General features: G+C 39.3%; 1 protein-coding gene across 1 annotated transcript in view; it reads right to left on the minus strand.

The window, feature by feature from the left end:
- LOC128647172 (actin-fragmin kinase-like) overlaps nucleotides 1-26,161 on the minus strand; it is a 109,649-nt gene that overhangs the window by 59,269 nt on the left and 24,219 nt on the right. Inside the window, exon 2 of the mRNA XM_053699957.1 lies at nucleotides 6,750-6,822. Within this exon, the coding sequence (XP_053555932.1) occupies nucleotides 6,750-6,822 (73 nt within the window). The remainder of the gene's footprint in view (nucleotides 1-6,749; nucleotides 6,823-26,161) is intronic.

The following is a 26,161-nucleotide window of genomic DNA, read 5'->3' on the forward strand; positions in this document are numbered from 1 at the left end:
GTTTGTGTTAGTTGCCATGATAAACTTTCCAATGCAGATAGTGTCTCCATTAGTAATATTCCTTTACCTGTTGTTGTTCCTTCAACATCTAATGTTCAGGATTTGTTTCTAATTCTATTAGGAAGGCTCTGTCTGTTATTCCTCCTTCCAGTAAACGTAAAAGGTCTTTTAAAACTTCTCATATTTCGGATACATTTTTAAGTGACCGCCATCATTCTGACTTATCTGTTTCTGATGAGGATCTATCTGGTTCAGAAGATTCTGCCTCAGATATCGATACTGATAAATCTTCATATTTGTTTAAGATGGAGTTTATTCGTTCTTTACTTAAAGAAGTGTTGATTGCATTAGATATGGAGGAGTCTATTCCTCTTGATACTAATTCTAAGGAGAGCTTATTTATGTTCAGGTAATCTTCTTAGACCTGCTATTTCTTTGGCTGATGTTGCTGCAGCTTCAACTTTCTGGTTGGAGGCTTTAGCGCAACAAGTATCAGACCATAATGCTTATAGCATTGTTAAACTTCTTCAACATGCTAATAACTTTGTTTGTGATGCCATTTTTTATATCATTAGAAATGATGTCAGGTATATGTCTTTAGCTATTTTAGCTAGAAGAGCTCTATGGCTTAAAACTTGGAATGCAGATATGACTTCTAAGTCAACATTGCTTTCTCTCTCTTTCCAAGGTAATAAATTATTTGGTTCTCAGTTGGATTCAATAATTTCAACTGTTACTGGGGGGGAAGGGAGCCTTTTTGCCTCAGGACAAAAAATCTAAAGGTAAATATAGGGCTGCTAATCGTTTTCGTTCCTTTCGTCAGAATAAGGAGCAGAAGCCTGACCCTTCCTCTAAAGGAACGGTTTCCGTTTGGAAACCTTCTCCAGTCTGGAAAAAATCCAAGCCTTTTAGAAAGTCAAAACCAGCTCCCAAATCCGCATGAAGGTGCGACCCTCATTCCAGCACAGCTGGTAGGGGGCAGGTTACGATTTTTCAAAGATGTTTGGATCAATTCGATTCACAATCTTTGGATTCAGAACATTGTTTCACAAGGGTACAGAATAGGTTTCAAGGTAAGGCCGCCTGTGAGAAGATTTTTTTCTCTCACGCATTCCAATAAATCCAGTGAAGGCTCAGGCGTTTCTGAAATGTGTTTCAGACCTAGAGTCGGCTGGGGTAATTATGCCAGTTCCAGTTCTGGAATGGGGTCTGGGGTTTTACTCAAATCTATTCATTGTACCAAAGAAGGAGAATTCCTTCAGACCAGTTCTGGATCTAAAAATATTGAATCGTTATGTAAGGATACCAACATTCAAAATGGTGACTATAAGGACTATTCTGCCTTTTGTTCAGCAAGGGCATTATATGTCTACAATAGACTTACAGGATGCATATCTTCATATTCCGATTCATCAAGATCACTATTAGTTTCTGAGATTCTCTTTTCTAGACAAGCATTACCAGTTTGTTGCTCTTCCATTTGGCCTAGCAACAGCTCCAAGGATCTTTTCGAAGGTTCTCGGTGCCCTTCTCTCTGTAATCAGAGAACAGGGTATTGCGGTATTTCCTTATTTGGACGATATCTTGGTACTTGCTCAGTCTTTACATTCTGCAGAATCTCATACGAATCAACTTGTGTTGTTTCTTCAAAGACATGGTTGGAGGATCAATTTACCAAAGAGTTCATTGATTCCTCAGACAAAGGTAACCTTTTTGGGTTTTCAAATAGATTCAGTGTCCATGACTTTGTCTCTAACGGAAAAGAGACGTCTGAAATTGGTTTCAGCTTGTCAAAACCTTCAGTCTCAATTGTTCCCTTCGGTAGCATTGTGCATGGAAATTCTAGGTCTCATGACTGCTGCATCGGACGTGATCCCTTTTGCTCATTTTCACATGAGACCTCTCAAGCTTTGTATGCTGAACCAGTGGTGCAGGTATTATACAAAGATATCAAAATTAATATCCTTAAATCCCAATGTTCGATCTTCTCTAACTTGGTGGATGAATCAGCATCGTTTAATTCAAGGGCCCTCTTTTGTTCGTCCAACCTGGACTGTGATCTCAACAGATGCGAGTCTTTCAGGTTGGGGAGCTGTATGGGGATCCCTGAAAGCGCAGGGGGTTTGGGAATCTCAGGAGGCGAGATTACCAATCAACATTTTGGAACTCCGTGCGATTTTCAGAGCTCTTCAGTTCTGGCCTCTTTTGAAGAGAGAATCGTTTATTTGTTTTCAGACAGACAATGTCACAACCGTGGCGTATATGTCAATCATCAAGGTGGGACTCACAGTCCTCAAGCTATGAAAGAAGTATCTCGGATACTTGTATGGGCGGAATCCAGCTCCTGTCTAATTTCTGCGGTTCACATCCCAGGTGTAGACAATTGGGAAGCGGATTATCTCAGTCGCCAGACGTTACATCCGGGCGAATGGTCTCTTCACCCAGAGGTATTTCTTCAGATTGTTCAAATCTGGGGACTTCCAGAAATAGATCTGATGGCCTCTCATCTAAACAAGAAACTTCCCAGGTATCTGTCCAGATCCAGGGATCCTCAGGTGGAAGCAGTGGACACGTTGTCGCTTCCTTGGAATTATCATCCTGCCTATATCTTTCCGCCTCTAGTTCTTCTTCCAAAAGTGATTTCCAAAATTCTAATGGAGCGTTCGTTTGTACTGCTGGTGGCTCCAGCATGGCCTCACAGGTTTTGGTATGCGGATCTCATTCGGATGGTCAGTTGCCAACCTTGGACACTTCCGTTAAGACCAGACCTTCTATCTCAAGGCCCATTTTTCCATCAGGATCTCAAATCATTAAATTTGAAGGTATGGAAATTGAACGCTTGATTCTTAGTCATAGAGGTTTCTCTGACTCAGTGATTAATACTATGTTACAGGCTCGTAAATCTGTGTCTAGGAAGATTTATTATCGAGTCTGGAAGACTTACATTTCTTGGTGTTCTTCTCATAAATTCTCTTGGCATTCTTTTAGAATCCCTAGAATTTTGCAGTTTCTTCAGGATGGTTTGGATAAGGGTTTGTCTGCAAGCTCTTTGAAAGGACAAATCTCTGCTCTTTCTGTTCTTTTTCACAGAAAGATCGCTAATCTTCCTGATATTCATTGTTTTGTACAGGCTTTGGTTCGTATCAAACCTGTCATTAAGTCAATCTCTCCTCCTTGGAGTCTTAATTTGGTTCTGAGGGCTTTACAGGCTCCTCCGTTTGAACCTATGCATTCTCTGGATATTAAATTACTTTCTTGGAAAGTTTTGTTCCTTTTGGCCATCTCTTCTGCTAGAAGAGTTTCTGAGTTATCTGCTCTTTCTTGTGAATCTCCTTTTCTGATTTTTCATTAGGATAAGGCGGTGTTGCGGACTTCATTTCAATTTTTACCTAAGGTTGTGAATTCTAACAATATTAGTAGAGAAATTGTTGTCCCTTCATTGTGTCCTAATCCTAAGAATTCTCTGGAAGATCTTTACATTCTTTGGATGTAGTAAGAGCTTTGAAATATTATGTTGAAGCTACTAAAGATTTTAGAAAGACTTCTAGTCTATTTGTTATCTTTTCTGGTTCCAGGAAAGGTCAGAAGGCTTCTGCCATTTCTTTGGCGTCTTGGTTAAAGTCTTTGATTCATCATGCTTATGTGGAGTCGGGTAAGTCCCCGCCTCAAAGGATTACGGCTCATTCTACTAGGTCAGTTTCTACTTCCTGGGCTTTTAGGAATGAAGCTTCTGTTGATCAGCTTTGCAAAGCAGCAACTTGGTCTTCTTTGCATACTTTTACTAAATTCTACCATTTTGATGTTTTCTCTTCTTCTGAAGCAGTTTTTGGTAGAAAAGTACTTCAGGCAGCTGTTTCAGTTTGATTCTTCTGCTCATAATTTCAGTTTTTTTCATTATAAAGATTAAAACTTTTGATTTGGGTTGTGGATTATTTTTTCAGCGGAATTGGCTGTCTTTATTTTATCCCTCCCTCTCTAGTGACTCTTGCGTGGAAGTTCCACATCTTGGGTATCTGCTATCCCATACATCACTAGCTCATGGACTCTTGCTAATTACATGAAAGAAAACATAATTTATGTAAGAACTTACCTGATAAATTAATTTTTTTCATATTAGCAAGAGTCCATGAGGCCCACCCTTTTTATGGTGGTTATGATTTTTTTGTATAAAGCACAATTATTCCAATTCCTTATTTTTGATGCTTTCACTCCTTTCTTATCACCCCACTTCTTGGCTATTCGTTAAACTGAATTGTGGGTGTGGTGAGGGGTGTATTTATAGGCATTTTGAGGTTTGGGAAACTTTGCCCCTCCTGGTAGGAATGTATATCCCATACGTCACTAGCTCATGGACTCTTGCTAATATGAAAGAAATGAATTTATCAGGTAAGTTCTTACATAAATTATGTAACAGGTACACAGGTATAGGAATTCATAGTAGATGTTGCTTATACACACAAATGATGCAATTACAGCCATGCTAAAGATACATATTATGGAAATATAGGATCCTATATCTCTCTCCTCCTAAAATCCATAAAAAATGCTTTACTCCAACGAAACACGCTTATCTAAAACTAGCCAAGCATGAATAACAGGCCAAAGGCCTTAAGACTTTCCAGTAAGCCCTTTAATCTAACTAAACTACATTCTTTTAGCATGGTTTCATGCAATTCTCTGTGCAGCAATGTCATTTCCTGCATTACATATGGCAATTTTATTTAGGCCTTACCTACACATAATACTGTTGGTTTGTCAGAAGGATTTGTTCTGAAATAAGAAAGATTTCTTTGCATTTCAGATATCAGTTATTTTTATATATTCTGAAAAAACTGAGGTGCCGAACAATTTAAAAAAAATCAGTTTGAATAAAAAATGATATACATAAACAACATATAATCTACATATACTGTACATAAAGACCCCCCCAAAAAAATAATAATACTTCACACACAAAAGAAAGCAACAATTGCAAATCACTATAAATGTATTATGCTCCTTAGTAACTGAAGTTGAACGAACAGCCTCTATTTACAGACATTTTTGTGGAAAGATTAGCTTGCTACTTAATATGCAGACTAAGGCCTAATTATACAGTAATAAATACTATAAATCAATTTACCAAAAAATAACTTTTATTAAACATCATGCAAAGTACTATTTCATGAGATACTGCAAAAGAAAAAACAAAAAAACAAAAAAAACAACATGCAACTTTACTGGTGTGACTAGAGTTCTTGAGAAACACGAACCATTTGCATATGTTCAGTTCACTCATTAAAGGGACATGCAACCCCATTTTTTTCTTTAGTAAACTAAATAGAACAAACAATTTTAAACAACTTTCAAATTTACTTATATTATCAATTTTGCTTCATTCCCTCAGTGTTCTTTATTGAAGGATCAGTAATGCACTACTGGGAGCTAGCTAAACACAGCAGTATGCCAATCACAAGAGGCATACATGTAGAGCCACCAATCAGCAACTAGCTCCCAGCTCCTGAGCCTACCTAGGCATGCTTTTCAACAAAGGATACAAAGAAAACGAAACCATTTAGACAATAGAAATAAAAAGAAAATATATTTAAAATGGTATGCTCTATCTTAATCATGAAAGAAAAAAATCTGGGTCTCATCTCCCTTTAAGGTTAAAATTGTACTAAATATACTTTAATACAGTAATCATGTATAATATCACTCTATTTATTATATGAACCTGTGTATGTAAAGTGTGCATATACCCTAATTCAGGGCTAGAGAAATGTATTTCAGATTTATGGAGCAAGTTGCTAACAGATTTATTGGGCATATATAGATAGATAGATAGATAGATAGATAGATAGATGGATGGATAGATAGATAAATAGCAGCTATAAGTAAAATTCCAAAAGTATTTCTCCTGTCATTATATATTATCTATGTACTAAATCAAAATGAATAAATGGAACAACATTGGGCGAGATTACAAGTTGTGCAGTACGGTTTTACCGCTTGAAAAATGGCCTTTGAGTACGGAATGGTCAGCTACTGTTATTTTGTGTAATTTTCGAGTTTGTTATTTTGTGTAATTTTCGAGTTTGTTATTTGTTGTAATGTTAGTTTTTTTTTCTCCCTAGTGTTAGGATTTTTACATTTTGTAATTTAGGTTTTTTATTTTTGGTATCTTTTTTTTTTTTTTAAATAGTAATCTTAGGCTTTGTTATAGTTTAAGCTTAGTTTTTTTATTTTATTTAACAGGTAAGTTTTTATTTATTTTAAGGTAGTTATATTGTAACTTTAATTTAAAGTTAGGGGGGTGTTAGGTTTAGGGGTTAATAGTTTAATTTAGTTTGACGCGATGTGGGGGGACGGCGGTTTAGGGGTTAATAGGCTGATAAGGTTTTAGCGATGGTGGAATGGCGGATTAGGGGTTATTAGTCTAGGGGCTTATGTTAGGGTGTTCGGTTCAATGGGGAATGCGTTAATGCAATCACCATTTTACAATCGCAGGTGTTAGGTTTTTTTGAAACATTTTTTCTCCATTGAGCTCTATGGGGGAATATGTGCACGAGCATGCCAAGTCGGAGCTTGGTTTGTGTGCGGTATGTGGCTTACCGCACCATACCACCCGACAAAGCAAAGTTTTAGGGTGACTTGTAATGGAAATAGCGGTACAGACCCATTTTGTGCGGTGTGTACGCTACGGCTATAACGCACAACTTGTAATCTTGGTCATTGTGAGCTGTTATATAAAAATATATTATACTTACTCGGCTACTGCTTTTGGCACAACCTCCAAACATGAATACAATGTTTCCAGCAACTGCTAATGCGTGACCATGCCTAAAGTTAAGAAAATAACATATTTACTTCACAAGTAATCTGCACACAGTATTTACATGTTTTTTTATATTAATATATTTTCAAGTTATATTGAAAGTATATGGTTTTCAAAATGATTACTGTACTGATAAAGATGTAAACGTTTTAATAAATGAAATAGTTAACTTCTTACTTTATGCTTGGGGCTCCATTTATTAAGACTGCTGCTCCTTAACCTGTCCGACACCTGAAATCACCCTGATCCTATTACAATGATTGACAGCCCCTGCTAGCTGAGGATTGGTCCCCAGTGAGCAAGGAGCGGCATTGCACAAGCATTTCACTATCATTTCACAAGCATTTTATGCTGTTGGCTTTTAGCGATGTCAAGCGGACATGATAATTAGTAAATCTACCCCATGGCATGCATTTATTCCAGTTTGGGCTCAGTTGGTATTTTTCTAAATATAATGTTTGACACCAGCTAGAATATTTAAAAAAGTGATATTAAAGATTGAGCATTTTGCATAAACTCTTAGCCTTACAGTGAGACCTATTCAAATAGCATCTTATACTCCCACATTCATTAAGAATAATACAACAAAGAGCTTTTATTGAAACATCAAATCTAACAGGAACAGCAGATTTATAACTAAAATCTATAAATGATGTTCCCCATTCTAAAATCTCCTATTTAAACCAATAATTCAGTATTCAACAATTCACAACACAAGCTGATGGGTAGTTTGCTTTAAAACATGTATCAGGTTTGTAGAAGAAAATAAGCTATGTGCAATATAACCCAACCTTTTACAGGCTTCATTCTGTAGAAACATCGGTCAATTCAAGCATAGGCCTTTTGTGTGGGGATCATTTCTCCATAAATAAAAAATAATAATATCCATTGAGTTGCAAATGCTTCATGTTAAATAATATTACCTCTCTTGTTATAGCTAAACATAAGCAGCTGGGGCAATCTGACTTCTAGTAAGGGATTTATTTTCTGAATACTAATTTATGACTGTAACAACTGTGACACATTGCATTTAAATATTTTGGTTTAAAAATTATATGTGACTGTGAATTAGATATTTAAGTTGTAATGTCATTTTCAGTATCTTGGCAGTTCAGTATCTCACTGTGTAAATGACATGCCAGTGTTCTCCCCAGGACCTTTTTTAGCGGGAGCACCAACTGTCTGATTTTACTGACCACCTGGCTCAAATTTTAGCCAATATTAAGATAAAATTAGCTAATATTAAAAACGTTATCGCACAAATTATCATTAAATATATTTATGTTAAATTATGCAATTAATTTATACTTTGGATAGCAGAAAATAATAAATATTAGACACTGCCCCCCCCCCAGCTACTTGATCATGCCACCTGGCTACTTCATAATGCCACCCTGCTAGCAAAAATTTCTGTGGAGAACACTTTAATTACGTACGCTGTCGGCATTTATCATTGTACAAGCAGTTCACCAGAACTTCTTGTGCAATGCCGCCCCCTGCAGATTCGTGGCCAATCGGCTGCTAGCAGGGGGTGTCAATCAGCCCGATCGTATTGGATCAGGCAGATTGCAGACTGCAGCCTCAGAGGCGGCGGACCAGTTATGAAGCAGCAGAAACAGGGGCATCAAGCTCAATTCGGCCCCTAAGTGTCATCATCACCAAAAGTTGATATTTTAATATTTCTTTGTAAAAAATTATGCATGACTATAATATTTTAGTTGTTATATGTCATTCTACCGGGCCACTGACATTTAAGTATTTCAAATTGAAAATGAGTTGTCGCATTGGTTATTTATTGCGCTGTCTATTGGCATTTCAGTATTTCAGTAGGAAAATTACATGAGACACTGTAATTTTTATATTTGAATTTCCAGGTGTCATTTTTGCTGTCAATTGACACTTAAAGGGACACTGAACTGAAATTTTTTCTTTCATGATTCAGATAGAGCATACAATTTTAAACAACTTTCTAATTTAATCCTATTATCAATTTTTCTTTGTTCTCTTGCTTTCTTTATTTGAAAAAGAAGGCATTTAAGCTATTTTTTTGGTTCAGAACCATGGAAAGCATTTGTTTATTGGTAGGTGAATTTATCCACCAATCAGCAAGAACAACACAGTGTGTTCACCAAAAATGGGTCGGCATCTAAACTTAAATTCTTGCATTTCAAATAAGGATACCAAGAGAATGAAAATAATTTAATAATAGGAGTATATTAGAAAGTTGCTTAAAATTGCATGCTCTATCTGAATCACGATAGAAAAAAATTTGGGTTCAGTGTCCCTTTAAATATTTTTATCAAAAGTCATAGACCAGTCAGAATCCTCCATAGGTAGAGGTAATCATGCACAAATAAAAGTCATACAGCAATTCATGGACCATTGGCATATTTGGCATTTCCAAAATCAAACAGAAATGTAAAAAAGAATCCACTCTTTATAGCTGAACCCAGAACATTATATTACTTTGATTATTATTAATATTTACTTAAGTCAAACACTGTGCACCAAATATAGTTGAGACCTTAAACAAGCAATACTCATTTAGCATTTATCACACTCAGATTAATAATCTAAAGTGAAACATACAGTATACATTTAGTGACCTTTTTAATCACAAAACATTTGTCTTTTCACTTTTTACTTTACAATCTGTTGGCAACTAAACAGCTTCTGTATAGAACCAAATTCAGTAGTTTTTGGAAAAGTAGTTAGCAATCACTTGCTTTGGGACAGCAAGCTCCAGGAACGGATTGGTAACAAAATATTATTGTTATTGATTTCACTATTATGTGTTTTTCTTTAACCTTCTCTGCATTTGAAGCATATTGCAATATTTTATAAAACAATAAGAAGAATAAACTTTACAGAAGAATGAACAGTGCTACGTTTAAAATTGCACATTTATGGATACCTGTTCCAATGACTAAAATCATTCAAGCTATAGTTTAAAGCACAGTAGCACAATAATGCTGATAATAATGAGGTAGTAATGTTAGTACACATTTGCACTGTTGACCTTAAATTGGAAGAATCCCAAAATATATTTGTCAGCTTTGTATTTCTACAGAAGGTTGAATATTTTTTTTTGTTTCTGTTTCCAGGCAATCATGCAATGCATGCTGTGTATTGTTTATGTTGTGTAGTCTCTTATTTTAAGAACAAGCAGTAAGTAACTATTATTATTATTATCAGGTATTTGTAGAGCGCCAACAGATTCCGCAGCGCTGTAAACATAGTTGGTGTACAGGATAGCTTTTGTAGGGGTCAAGTGGGTAGAGGGCCGTGCCGAGAGTTTCACTGTTGTAGTCGGCTCTTATGAAGCGATCTGTAAATAGCTGGGCCCATAGGCTTACAATCTAAGGGGTTCAAGGGGAAAGCAATGGCGTTAGGAAAGGTTAGTATTGGTTGTATGCATCCCTGAATAGTAGAGTTTTTAGGGAGTGCTTGAAGCTGTTAAAACTAGGGGAGAGTCTTATGGAGCGAGGCAGGGAATTCCACCAGATGGGGCCCAGTCTGGAGAAGTCCTGTAAACGAATGTGAGGAAGTAACAAGAGAGGAGGAGAGGATCCTGAGCTGATCGAAGGGGACGGGAGGGAGAGTATCTAGAGACAAGTTCTGAGATGTAGGGGGGAGCAGTGCAGTTGAGAGCTTTATATGTCAGGGTGAGGATTTTATGTTTAATCCTAGAGGCAAGAGGAAGCCAGTGAAGGGATTGGCAGAGAGGTGCAGCAGATGAAGAGCGACGAGTAAGGAAGATGAGCCTGGCAGAGGCATTCATAATGGATTGTAAAGGAGCTATGCGGCAGCTAGGTAGACCAGAGAGGACTGAATTGCAGTAGTCGAGGCGGGAAAGGATGAGAGAGTGGATTAAAATCTTGGTTGTATCTTGTGTAAGGAAATGTCTAATTTTAGCAATGTTTTTAAGGTGGAAGCGGCAGGCTTTAGCCAAGGACTGGATGTGAGGAGTGAAGGAAAGATCTGAGTCAAGTGTGACCCCAAGACATCGGGCGAGCAGGGTAGGGGAAATGATGGAATTATCAACAGTTATAGAAATTTTGGGGGTGGAGACATTCGAAGAAGGGGGAAAAATAAGGAGTTCAGTTTTGTAGAGATTTAGCTTAAGGTAGTGAGAGGACATCCAAGGTGAGATGTGAGAAAGATAGTTAGTGACATGGGTTAGTAAGGAAGGAGGTAGGTCTGGTGCAGAGAGGTAGATTTGGGTGTCATCAGCATACAAATGGTATTGAAACCCATGGGACTTTATTAAGGAACCTAGTGACAACGTGTAGATTGAGAAGAGAAGGGGACCAAGGACAGAGCCTTGAGGTACCCCAACAGAAAGTGGTAACGGGGCAGTGGATGCTCCGGAGAAGGCTACACTAAATGTACGGTTAGTCAGATAGGAAGAGAACCACAAGAGAGCTGTGTCACAGATGCCGAAGGATTGGAGGATTTGGAGCAGAAGAGGGTGGTCAACAGTGTCAAAGGCTGCAGACAGGTCAAGGAGGATAAGCAGAGAGAAGTGGCCTTTGGATTTTGCTGTAAGTAGGTCACTGGTAACCTTGACAATTGCTGTCTCTGTAGAGTGATGGGAACGAAATCCAGATTGCAGTGGGTCAAGAAGAGAGTTTAGTGTAAGGAAATGGGATAGACGTGCGTAAACTAGCTTTTCGAGGAGCTTTGATGCAAGAGGGAGTAGGGAAATAGGGCAGTAATTGAAAGGGGAGGTTGGATCAAGGGAAGGTTTTTTGAGGATAGGTGTGACCAGTGCATGTTTTAGAGATGAGGGAAATATACCAGTGCTGAGGGAGAGGTTGAAAATGTGTGTTAGTATGGGGGTGAGGGTAGAAGAGAGGGAAGGGAGTAGCTGTGAGGGGATGGGGTCGAGGGGACAGGTAGTGAGGTGGGAGGACAGTATAAGGGCAGAAACTTCATCCTCATTAACAGGGGCAAAAGAGCTGCATTTTTGGATTTATGGGTTTTGGGTGATCGTGAGCTTTTGAGGGGGTGGGAGATTGGAAGTATGTTGAGAGCTGATTTCACTTCTGATGGAGTCAATTTTGTTGTTGAAGTGGCTTGCAAAATCTTGAGCTGAGAGAGAGGTTGTGTTAGGAGGTGGGGGTGGGCGGAGAAGAGTGTTGAACGTGTTGAACAGACGTTTAGGGTTAGAGGAAAGTGTAGAGATGAGATTAGAAAAATATTGTTGCTTATAAAGATTAAGGGCAGAATAGTAGGAGTTCAGGATGAACTTGTAGGGAAGAAAGTCAGTTGAACTACGAGATTTCCTCCAATGTCGCTCAGCAGTACGGGAGCATCTGCGTAGGTATCGTGTCAGAGGAGTATGCCAGGCCTGAGGATGAGAGTGTGGTTTTTGAGCTAAGGTTGGAGGGGCCAGAGTGTCAATGACTGATGTAAGGGTGGAATTATACTGGCAGATAGATTGGTCAGGGCAGGAAAAGGAGGTGATGGATGAGAGGAGAGGTTTGAGAGAGATAGTGAGCTGATGCAGATCTAGTGACTTAATGCTTCTGTGAAGTTTGGTGTGAGGGGTAGAGGGAGGGGGAGTTGTAGGTAGGGAAGTGATGTTGCAAGTTAGGAGATGATGGTCAGAGAGAGGAAAAGGGGAGTTTGTTAAATTTGAAAGAGTGCATCGATAGGTGAAAATCAGATCAAGGGAATGACCATCTTTGTGAGTGGGAGAGTCAGTCCATTGTGACAGACCGAAAGAGGAAGTCAGTTGAAGAAGTTGTATTGCAGAGGAGGCATTGGGATTGTCAAGAGGGATGTTAAAGTCACCAAGAATGAGGGCAGGGGTGTCTGAGGAAAGGAAATAAGGAAGCCAGGCAGCAAAGTGATCTAAAAATTGAGTTGGGGAGCCAGGGGGGCGGTATATGACTGCAACACGTATAGAGAGGGGAGAGAATAACCGAATCATGTGTGCTTCAAATGAAGAAAATGTGAGTGAAGAGAAGGGCTGTATTTGTTGGAAGGTGCAACGAGAGGAAAGTAAAATACAGACACCACCTCCTTGTCTATTGCCAGACCTAGGAGTGTGGCTGAAATGGAGACCCCCATGTGACAGTGCAGCAGTGGATGCTGTGTCTGAAGCAGAGAGCCAGGTTTCTGTAAGAGCCAGAAGGTTAAGAGAGTGGGAGATAAGGAGATCATGGATAGAAGTGAGCTTGTTGCAAACAGAGCGAGAGTTCCAGAGTGCACAAGTGAAGGGGGAGGGGTTTTTAGATGTAAGAGGAATGCGATTAAGGTTACCAGAGTTTAGTTTATGAAGTCTATTGAAAGGCACACATATTGAGCATTATTTTGAAGTGGGAACCAAGTAAACACATAAGACACATTGTTACAGCAGCACTTGCAAAAGGATACAATGAGATACATAAAACATAGTATTACAAGAGTACTTGCCTTGTGTCTTGCCCCTTGCCCAATCCTTGTTGAATTCTTGTATAATTCTTAACAATTATTGCCTCACTTATAAAATGTTCACTTGGAAAATGTGACCATATGCTATTGTTAAAAAGTACACAGCCCTGTAAGCAGTGCACCCCTGTGCAGTGCACATCCCCTAACTAGTCTGAAATATATACAGGTAGGGCAGTCAGCTGAGTCCACTAAATTTACTTAATTGCTAATCAAAGACAGTTGGTAAGTCCAATTGGAATGTTAGAGTCTGGTCAGGGTGAGCTGAGTTAAGTAAACAGACAATAAAATTTGGAGGGGGTTAAAACTGTGACATAAGAAAACTATAAATTTTAGAGTTATAGCAAGTATTGATAAGGAGTGAGCATCACATGGCAATTAACTATACATTAGAATTGAGACATTGGGAAAAATCATTACAAAAAATGCAGGACTTAATTTTAACAGCCTAAATTCAATTGCTCAATGTATATATATATATATATATATATATATATATATATACACAGAGAGACTTGGTGTAAAATGACAGAAAAGCAGGGAATAGCAAGATTTCAGTGCAGGGCCTTAATTCACGTACCAAAAAGAGAGACTTGGTGTAAAATGACAGAAAAGCAGGGAATAGCAAGATTTCAGTGCAGGACCTTAATTCACGTACCAAAAAGAGAGACTTGGTGTAAGATGACAGAAAAGCAGGGAATAGCAAGATTTCAGTGCAGGGCCTTAATTCACGTACCAAAAAGAGAGACTTGGTGTAAAATGACAGAAAAGCAGGGAATAGCAAGATTTCAGTGCAGGGCCTTAATTCACGTACCAAAACTAACTATAAGCTAGATTACGAGTTCTACGTTATGAGTGAAAAAGCATCGTTATGCTTCATAACGCTGCTTTTTCCCTAACACCGCAATTACAAGTCTTGTCGGTATAGCTGTACCGCACACCTTTTTGGCCGTCACGCAATGTCAGTACTGTACTTTTAAAAAAGTCATTTTTCAATGGGACTTTCATAGCGCAGGTATTACAAGTTTTGCTGTGAGGCCAAAACGTGAGCGGTACAGTCTAAAATGACAAGATCGGGGGCGGAGCCTAACGGAGCTCCAAAATGGAGGCTTTTAGCTAAAGCTCTGCTAATGGAACTAGAGAGAATAGCCATCACTCCTCTAACAGGCTAATATGAGAGGCTTCAACTAACTATAATACCATATGAAGTTGCTGGACACAAGGAGGAACTCCTTTGGAGGAGCACAATAAAGGCTGCTGGGGTGAGAGAACTGTTACCCGAACTGTTATTCCTCTCAGGATCATCACACGCAGTGCAGATCTTACTAACAGGCGCTGGAGAGGACAACAACTCAGGCGGTGTTCACTCAGCGGCCCGACCTCTAAACCTTAAAAGGGCCAGCAACTGATATAGCGCCTCGAAAGAGGTACATCTGCAGTGAGTACCGGTCAAGCCTTCACAGCGGGCCCTTAAAATTAATAAAAGGTCTATGGTGTTGGTCGCAGGGGTTGTGAGTGGAAGGCAGTAATAAAGTGGGCATTGGTTGGTGGAGGCACTCAGGGTGCCGTTTCAGCACACCAAAATATTGCAAGCTTGTTCCCAGTCTCAGGGGGCAACTGGTCACTGCTGGGTTAATCGTTACACCACACAAAAAGGCACATCTGAGTTTACGAACTCTAATCAAGCAACATAACGTTTTCTTCACAATATTAGCCCCTCACTCAGACATAAGTGCAGTTCTTATAAGCTGCACTACAGGTAATACAGGGCCTTTTGTTTCTTTTCACTACACGTGGCAAGTGCAGCAAGAGCTTTTAAATACACCTCAACAGACAGATGAGGAGGTATCCTTGGGACAGACACTTTTTAATATTTTTTTATTACTATTACTGGTCACTGGGAGTGTTTAACATCCAGGGTCCACCTCCCTAAAGAAACCCAAGAGCTGGGCTTTGAGAGATAATTGTAGTCCATGATTTAGGCCTACCCCTAACTCCTCTGCTAGTACCATTTCTTCAAGCAACTTCTCACACGCAGTACAAGACTGACACCCTGTGGCCAAAAGTGGTAATGTTAACCAATTTACTTATTAGTCATTCAACAGGCAAATATAAAGAAAAATAAAGGATACAGAGATTAGATAACAGGGGGTTATTATTTTTTATTCTTTTTCACCTCTTTGTCAATAAGGTTAAGGAATGTGGAATGGCCTCAAAACGCCTAAATAAACCAGAGAAGCCAAACAAACCCGCATCAGTCACGTCCTTTTTCAAACCTGCTCAGGGGGACAATTCTCAAGATCAGCACAGGGAAATGGAGGGAATTAGTGAGACTGCAACGACAGGGTCTGACCCTGTGGGGGATAACACTCCTTTAACCAGAGCTGACCTACATTTGCTTGTCTCTAAACAGGACATAACTAGCAGCTTCGACAAGTTGTGGGCCAAAATGGACACTATGCACACCTCCATGAATGAGAGCCTAAATGACATCAAAAAGGATATTTCGGAGCTTGGCACAAGAGTTGAAACCTTAGAGGACAACAACGATAACTTAGTGGAAGATGTGGAGATGGCGGTCCAACAGGTATCACAACAGCAGCAAGTGGTCAATGAGCTGCTTGATAAGATTGAAGATATGGAAAACAGAAACAGAAGTAACATCCGCCTGAAAGGTATTCCAGAATCTGTCAAAAATGAAGATCTCCCCTCCTACCTCCATCTTCTATGCTGTGCCATAACAGGGGTGGACCCCTCCACTGAAATAGAAATTGAGAGAGCTCACAGAGCCTTGAAGCCCAGACCCAAGGCTTATTTACCACCCAGAGACGTTATTGTGGCTTTCTTAAGATATCCGGAGAAAGATAAAATTCTCAGAGAAGCAGCCAAACAGCCAACTTTTAAGTTCAGAGGCAATGTCATCCACTTTTTTCAGGATTTGAGCACCAGAACTCTTCAAAGAAGGGGGGGCGCTACGCCCTCTAACCACTTTATTACGAAAAAACCAAAAACCATATAGGTGGGGCTACCCATTTGCTCTGCATATCACCAAAGATAACAAAACTTTTACAATCAGGCAGGGACGTATTTAGGTTTGTGCTGCCCTAGGCACTCACAATTCTGCTGCCCCCCCACCCCCCACCCCACCCCAGGTTTAAGGCCTTTTTTTGGACATAATATTTTTGGGGCAGGGTGTAAAAATTTTAAAAAAATAATGTCTTTTTAAGTAGATGTTCACCAGGGCTTGCATTCACTCTGGTCACACACACACACACGTTTAGGAATTGTATCCTAGGGGATAAAGTCACATGATATAATCATAATAAAGTATATACTTGTATTGTTTCTGAATGTATTAAATGCATACAACATTTTTAGTTGTGTTTTAAGTCGCATGGTTGTATAGATTCAGCAATAAATACTTATTCTTTGCATGTATGACAGATAGACAAACAGTAAATATACAAGTATTTAGTGACTAATCCGTTTAAGTATTTTAATGCCTAATGAAGATGTATTGAAGGGAGAAAGGCATATGCTGTTTCACGTTGTAGTGCACACTGCACTGTGTAGTCTGTGTGAGTCTCAATCACGCGGTGGAGCCAGGAAGAATACCGCATTCCCTCTCAGTCCAGGCCAGGCTGCGCAAGTAAGCTCCGCCTCCACTGTCACCACGTCATGCGCACCCACATACAATCCCATAGGATAGCAATAGCCGGGCCAGCCATTTAAGTCATTAGTAATTGGTTGATTTAGCCACCCGGCCCAGAGTTCAGTAGAGTGGCCCTAGGGACTCAAAATTCTGCTGCACCTTAAAAATCTGCTGCCCTAGGCACCGGCCTTGTTGGCCTATGCCTTAATACGCCCCTGCAATCAGGGATTCCATTGGGATTCCGGACATTTGTGAAGCACTGGGCCTAGAAACCCCGGCCACAGCAGAACCTTCACCACAACAGGAGAAACCCAGACCACAAAGACCTCCCGTGAAATCACAGAGATCACAGTGGGCTAGGACCCCTAAGAAGAAACAAAAGAATAAGTAAAGGACTCATTATTAAATGTCTGGTCCATTTTCTTTTTTTGTTCTCCTTTTTACAGTTGGTCTTAGCTGGCGTTTCTTACTGTATTTCAGGATGGACATCCACACTGCAGGTCTATGCTAACAAGTTTGTTAAATTGTATGCTATAATTCTCAGATTTACTATATGACCCCGAGATTCTTGGTTAAATTGTACACTAGTAACTACCTTAGGCCTAGATTTGGAGTTTGGCGTTAGCCGTGAAAACCAGCGTTAGAGGCTCCTAACGCTGGTTTTAGGCTAACTCCGGTATTTGGAGTCACTCAAAATAGGGTCTAACGCTCACTTTTCAGTCGCGACTTTTCCATACCGCAGATCCCCTTACGTAAATTGCGTATCCTATCTTTTCAATGGGATCTTTCTAACTCCGGTATTTAGAGTCGTGGCTGAAGTGAGCGTTAGAAATCTAATGACAAAACTCCAGCCGCAGGAAAAAAGTCAGTAGTTAAGAGCTTTCTGGGCTAACGCCGCTTCATAAAGCTCTTAACTACTGTACTCTAAAGTACACTAACACCCATAAACTACCTATGTACCCCTAAACTGAGGCCCCCCCACATCGCCGCCACTCGAATACATTTTTTTAACCCCTAATCTGCCTACCGCCACCTACGTTATACTTATGTACCCCTAATCTGCTGCCCCTAACACCGCCGCCAGCTACCTACAATAATTAACCCCTAATCTGCCGACCTTTCTCCTTTTTACAGTTGGTCTTAGCTGGCGTTTCTTACTGTATTTCAGGATGGACATCCACACTGCAGGTCTATGCTAACAAGTTTGTTAAATTGTATGCTATAATTCTCAGATTTACTATATGACCCCGAGATTCTTGGTTAAATTGTACACTAGTAACTACCTTAGGCCTAGATTTGGAGTTTGGCGTTAGCCGTGAAAACCAGCGTTAGAGGCTCCTAACGCTGGTTTTAGGCTAACTCCGGTATTTGGAGTCACTCAAAATAGGGTCTAACGCTCACTTTTCAGTCGCGACTTTTCCATACCGCAGATCCCCTTACGTAAATTGCGTATCCTATCTTTTCAATGGGATCTTTCTAACTCCGGTATTTAGAGTCGTGGCTGAAGTGAGCGTTAGAAATCTAACGACAAAACTCCAGCCGCAGGAAAAAAGTCAGTAGTTAAGAGCTTTCTGGGCTAACGCCGCTTCATAAAGCTCTTAACTACTGTACTCTAAAGTACACTAACACCCATAAACTACCTATGTACCCCTAAACTGAGGCCCCCCCACATCGCCGCCACTCGAATACATTTTTTTAACCCCTAATCTGCCTACCGCCACCTACGTTATACTTATGTACCCCTAATCTGCTGCCCCTAACACCGCCGCCAGCTACCTACAATAATTAACCCCTAATCTGCCGACCGCAAAGCGCCGCCACCTACATTATAGCTATGTACCCCTAATCTGCTGCCCCTAACACCGCTGACCCCTATATTATATTTATTAACCCCTAATCTGCCCCCCACAACGTCGCCTCCACCTCTTACACTTATTAACCCCTAATCTGCCGAGCGGACCGCACCGCTACTATTATAAAGTTATTAACCCCTAATCCGCATCACTAACCCTATAATAAATAGTATTAACCCCTAATCTGCCCTCCCTAACATCGCCGACACCTAACTTCAAACATTAACCCCTAATCTGCCGACCGGAGCTCACCACTACTATAATAAATGTATTAACCCCTAAAGCTAAGTCTAACCCTAACACTAATACCCCCCTAAGTTAAATATAATTTTTATCTAACGAAATTAATTAACTCTTATTAAATAAATTATTCCTATTTAAAGCTAAATACTTACCTGTAAAATAAATCCTAATATAGCTACAATATAAATTATAATTACATTGTAGCTATTTTAGGATTAATATTTATTTTACAGGCAACTTTGTATTTATTTTAACCAGGTACAATAGCTATTAAATAGTTAAGAACTATTTAATAGTTACCTAGTTAAAATAATAACAAAATTACCTGTAAAATAAATCCTAACCTAAGTTACAATTAAACCTAACACTATACTATCATTAAATTGATTAAATAAAATACCTACAATTACCTACAATTAAACCTAACACTACACTATCAATAAATAAATTAAATACAATTCCTACAAATAACTACAATGAAATAAACTAACTAAAGTACAAAAAATAAAAAAGAACTAAGTTACAAAAAATAAAAAAATATTTACAAACATAAGAAAAATATTACAACAATTTTAAACTAATTACACCTACTCTAAGCCCCCTAATAAAATAACAAAGACCCCCAAAATAACAAAATGCCCTACCCTATTCTAAATTACTACATTTCAAAGCTCTTTTACCTTACCAGCCCTGAACAGGGCCCTTTGCGGGGCATGCCCCAAGAAATTCAGCTCTTTTGCCTGTAAAAAAAAACATACAATACCCCCCCCCAACATTACAACCCACCACCCACATACCCCTAATCTAACCCAAACCCCCCTTAATTAAACCTAACACTAAGCCCCTGAAGATCTTCCTACCTTGTCTTCACCCTACCAGGTTCACCGATCCGTCGTGAAGAGCTCCTCCGATGTCCTGATCCAAGCCCAAGCGGGGGGCTGAAGATGTCCATGATCCGGCTGAAGTCTTCATCCAAGCGGGAGCTGAAGAGGTCCATGTTCCGGATGAAGGATAATGTAAGTAGCGGCGGTTTACGGAGCGGCAGATTAGGGGTTAAAAATAATATGCAGGGGTCAGCGATAGCGGGGGCGGCAGATTAGGGGTTAATAAGTGTAAGGCTAGGGGTGTTTAGACTCGGGGTACATGTTAGGGTGTTAGGTGCAGACGTAGGAAGTGTTTCCCCATAGCAAACAATGGGGCTGCGTTAAGAGCTGAACGCGGCTTTTTTGCAGGTGTTAGTTTTTTTTTCAGCTCAAACAGCCCCATTGTTTCCTATGGGGGAATCGTGCACGAGCACGTTTTTGAGGCTGGCCGCTTGCGTAAGCGTGGTATCGAGAGTTGAAGCTGCGTTAAAAATGCTCTACGCTCCTTTTTTGGAGCCTAACGCAGCCTTTTTGTGGACTCTCAATACCAGAGTTATTTTTATGGTGCGGCCAGAAAAAAGCCAGCGTTAGCTACGCAGGTCCTTACCGACAAAACTCCAAATCTAGGCCTTAGTTAATAGGGGGCCTCCCACTTTATAATAAATCTAATGAGTGGTTATTTATTCTGAGCCACTGAGTTTATAAGCTATCTCAAAAGTCCCGACCAGAAGTACTATAATAGTAGTTAGAGGGCATCTCTCTAGTTCTCATGTTCCCCCCTAGAAGTTAAAATGTCATTTCAGATTCATAAATTTTTGTTTTCCACTTCAGGTTTGCCTATATAGAGCTTTTACATTGTTTTAACTGTTAATAACCTGCTTTTTTCTCTTTTTTCTCTTTTTCAGCCTTTTTCTTTCCTTGATACTCCCTCCCCCTTTAAACCCCTTCCCCCAAAAGGATTGCAAAGTAATGTAACACTCTCGTGGAGGGCGGATTTTTCTGTTTGGGACCCCGGTGCCAAAGGACTAGGTGAGCCGGTTGTAGCACCTTATATATTCGAGCAGGTACAAGACACGGGGGGACCCACCCTACACAACACTTGTTCCTATGGCATCCACTAGTATTAAATTGATCTCACACAATGTGAGAGGCCTTAATTCTGTTATTAAGAGAAGAAAGGCCATTTCACAATATAGACGGTTGGGAGCTAACATTATATTTTTGCAGGAGACACATTTTCAGACCGGGCACATTCCGAAATACTGGGCGAGGCAGTTCCCCCTGCATTTCCACTCAACTACTGATAAGAAAAAAAGAGGAGTTTCAATTATGTTGCATTCTTCTCTGAATTTTAAACCCATAGATACCATCACAGATAAAGAGGGCAGGTACATTATAGTTAGAGGTACCTTAAATGATGTGGAGATTGTTCTTTGCAATGTGTATGCTCCCAATGAGCGGCAAGAGCAGTTTTTTAATAAATTGTCCTATCTCCTCTCAGATTGGAACTCAACCAGGATTTTCCTCGCTGGGGATTTTAATGTGTCTCTATATAATAAGGGTCACACACCATATACACATCAGCATTCCTCACACTATAGAAATAATAAGAAAATTAAATCAATATTAAATAATATGGAAGGCCATAATCTTATAGACTCCTGGAATGCGCTATATGGAGAAACCTCAGACCATACTTTTTTCTCTCTGGCTCACCACAAATATTTTAGGTTGGACTACATATTCGTGAGCCAAACACTTATAACCAATGTGAGATCCTCCTCCATTTCTCCATGTGTATGGTCTGACCATTCTATAGTCTAATTAAAAACGGAGGGGCTTCTCCCACCCTGCTCCATGAAAAGCTGCACTTACGACCCCACACTTATGAAAATCCCTTTACATAGTGAGGCATTATTGAGGAATATGTTAGAATTTTGGGACATTAACACTGACACAGTAGATAACCCTATACAGGTGTGGGCGGCCCACAAATCTGTCTTGAGGGGTTTACTAATTCAAATTAAATCACGGGCTAAACATAAAGCGAAAGAACTGTTTACTGATTTACAAGCGGAAATAGCAAGTTTAGAAAAGAGACACAAACTGACTGGTTCTGCTAACATATATAAAACATTACAGGACAAACGTCAAGCCTTAGATACCTTACTTAACGACCAATCGATAAGGGCAGGGTTACAGTTACAGTCTAAATACTTCGCGAATAAGCCAGACAGATATTTAGCCAATAAAATTAGAAACAAAATCAAAGACATCTCTATCCCACACTTCGCAACCCCGAAGGGGTAATGACCTCTAAACCAAGTGACATAGTCAACATATTCGCCTCTTATTACAGCACATTATATGACGGAAGAAAAGTTAATAAAACTAAGTTAACACAAAAATTACTTGACAATTTCTTAACGGAGGCGGACTTGCCCAAGATTTCCCAGCAAGAACTAGACACCCTAAATGAAGATATCACGAACATAGAGGTACTACATGTATTACAAGAATTGAAACCAGGGAAAGCGGCTGGTCCAAATGACTTCCCTGCAGACTATTATAAGCTATTTAAATCCTCTCTGATACCTCATTTGGTCAAATTATGTAATCATATTCTTCAAGGGCACACTATCCCACCCGAACTTTTAGAGGCCAAAATTATAGTCCTTCCCAAACCAGGTAAAGATAAGACGGTATGCCATAACTACAGACCAATATCTTTAATTAACCAAGACCTAAAAATCTTTACAAAAATTTTAGCCAATCGCCTCAAACATCTTCTTCCTAAAATAATCCACCCTGACCAGGTGGGCTTCATTAAAAACAGAGAAGCTCCAGACAATATTAGAAGAATGGTGGCACTGTTAGATTATCTACATGAGACAAAGACGCCTTCTCTGCTGCTATCATTGGACGCAGAGAAGGCGTTTGACAGAATTGATTGGGACTTTATGCAGGCGGTCTTGTCGGAGTTTGGTATTAAGGGATCATTTATGGCTGCTATTAAAAATATTTATTCCTTTCCCATGGCATGAGTCAGGGCTATGGGTCATCAGTCAGATAGATTTGCGGTCCTTAATGGCACCCGTCAGGGGTGCCCATTATCCCCTCTACTGTTCGCAATGTGTATAGAGCCTTTTGCTCAACACATCAGAAAATCTCCTGATATTACTGGGGTCACCATAAAACAGAGCGACTACAAGCTTACCCTTTTCGCGGATTTCATTCTCCTATCCCTGACCAGACCCTTGATCACCTTACCAAACCTGTATAGAACTCTTGAGTTATTTTCCAAAATCTCTGGATATAGGGTAAATTTAGAAAAGTGCGAAGCCATGCCCATAGAACTCTCAGCTCACACTAGAAAGCTGATATAGTTAAATTTTGAATTCAAATGGGTCAAAAACCATCTAAAATATTTGGGGATCAATCTAACTAGTCTCTCATCAGAGCTATATCAGGCCAACTATCCCCCATTATATAAATCTATAAAACAAGATTTGAATAACTGGAACAAACTAGGATTTTCCTGGTTTGGGAGGTTATCGGCGATTAAGATGACAGTGTTACCGCGGATACTGTACCTGTTTCGCACCTTGCCAATAAAAATACCGACACAAGACCTAGAGTATCTTCAAAAACGTACCGACAGGGGTAATAAAAAAGCTAGAATCTCCTCAAGCATCCTTAATAGACACAGAAGGGTGGGGGGGGATTGGAGCTCCAAATTTCAAGCATTACTACCAGGCGGCTAGACTTGCGCAAACCACCCTTCTTAATAAATTAGAAGACAAAATAGTCTGGACAAACCTAGAGTCAAACATTACAGACAACGACCCACGTGAATCGATTCTATGGGTTGCGAGGCGACAACCAGTTAGAATCCCCAAGAGGTTCCCAATCTCAGACTTCATGACTGAACAGTGGTCCAAATTAACCTCATCTCTTAAGCTACTACCTTACAGATCCATCAAAACCCCACTTAGATGTATAATTAAAACAGAATATAAACTAATTATTCGGAAGTGGGAAAACAGAGGACTATACAGGATAGCTGACTTGATGGAAAGGGGTAAACTACTCTCCTTTACACAACTACAAGAAAAATGATCCCAATTAAACTTGATTGGTTTTTTTATTTGCAAATCACATCTACAGTTCACCACCTTTTCCCTTTAGGGTTAGGAGGACCCCTTACCACTCTAGAATCTATATGTAGCTCATCCTCCAGACCTAGGAAAACAATATCATATATATATATATATATATCAGGCAATTCAAGCGGCCGGGGGGAAAACCAAAACCCCTCTGCAAATTAAATGGGAAAGAGATCTCAACTTCGAAATTGATATAGAAAACTGGCATCTAATAATATTCAACGCGGGTAGGGGCTTACAGGGCGCAGATATGCTTGAAAACTGTATTAAAACCAACTTTCGCTGGTACTTAACCCCATTGATAACATCACATATGATAAGAAACGTCTCCAAGCTCTGCTATAGGGGATGTGGAGAAGAGGGCAGCTACAGACACATGTGGTGGGATTGCCCCCACTCAAATAGAACGTGTAATCAGTTATCCCAACTCTTAAGCACAATTTTAAACAGCCCCATCAGTCTAACTATAGACCAAGCACTACTACACACTAGTCTAAGAGAGTTCAACAAACATATAAATCAATTCATTAGAATAACCTGCACAGCTACAAGAGTTTGTATAGCGCAACACTGGAAGATGGGAGCCCCACCTTGGGGGGAGGTTGTTCTCAAGATCAAACATTATTATAATATGTCAGCACAAGCAGCTATTATCCAGGACACGCAAGAAACCTTCCAGAAGGTTTGGTACTATTGGACTATGCACAACACACTATAGTTTAGGGTCCGGAAGTAACGAGGAGCCCATGTTGTGAGCCTTGTTAGAGTCACAGCCACAGGGTCCCTGCGTGTTTCAATAATGTCTCAAGATCTGCTAACCATGCAAAATCATATTAGAAGGTTTAAGTCCATTGCAGTCCTACACCTAATATCCCCACCCTACCCCCTCAACCTCACTCTTTCTTTTTTTCCTTATTTCTACTCTCTACTACTTCTTCTACTATCCAAAATAAATATTGTTATACAATGTTTTTCCATTTTATATGGTGATGAGAGGTGTTGTTATGTTCCCTTTTTTTTATTATGTTAAGAAACCTTTCATGTCAATCGAATGTCTACAGCAGGATAATTTAATTCGAGTCTTTATGGGTAAAGTATTAACGCTGTTTGATGATGATTCAAAACATTGTTACTGTTTTTGCCTTTTTATTGTCTTTGTAAAGATATAAAAATGTTAATAAAAATTACTTTAATATAAAATGACAAGATCCGTACCGCCATCTAAAGTCAGTAGTTATGAGTTTTACGTTACAAAGCTGTAACATAAAATTCATAACTAAAGTGTTAAAAAGTACACTAACAGTCATAAATTACCTATTAACCCCTAAACCGAAGCCCTCCCGCATCGCAAACACTGTAATAAAAATATTAACCCTTAATCTGCTGCTCTGGACATTGGCCCCACTTAATAAATGTATTAACCCCTATTCCGCCGCTCCCCGAAATCGTCGCCACTATAATCAACCTATTAACCCCTAAGCTGCCGCCCCCCGCATCGCAAACACTATTTAAATATTATTAACCCCTAATCTGCCGTCCGCCAACACCGCCGCTATAATAAACCTATTAACCACTAAACCGCAAGCCCCCACAATGAAATATAATAAAATAAACTATTAACCCCTAAACCTCTAGCTTCCCACATTACTACATAAATATATTAACCCCTAAACCTAACCCTAACATAACCCTAAGCCTTAGTCTAACCCTAACCCTAAAACCCCCTAACTTAAATATAATTAAAATAAATCTAAATAAAACTTACAATTATTACCTAAATAATTCCTTTTTAAAACTAAATACATACCTATAAAATAAAACCTAAGCTAGCTACAAAATAACTAATAGTTACATTGTAGCTAGCTTAGGTTTTATTTTTATTTCACAGGTAAGTTTGTATTTATTTTAACTAGGTAGACTAGTTAGTAAATAGTTATTAACTATTTACTAACTACCTAGTTAAAATAAATACAAACTTACCTGTAAAATAAAACCTAACCCGCCTTACACTAAAACCTAACATTACAATAAAATAAATTTAATTAATAAAATACAATTATCTAAATTACAACCCCCCCATTAAATTACACAAAATAAAAAATGAAATTATCAAAAATAAAAACGAATTA

This window comes from Bombina bombina, chromosome 2 (genome assembly GCF_027579735.1).
Source record: "Bombina bombina isolate aBomBom1 chromosome 2, aBomBom1.pri, whole genome shotgun sequence".
NCBI lineage: Eukaryota > Metazoa > Chordata > Amphibia > Anura > Bombinatoridae > Bombina > Bombina bombina.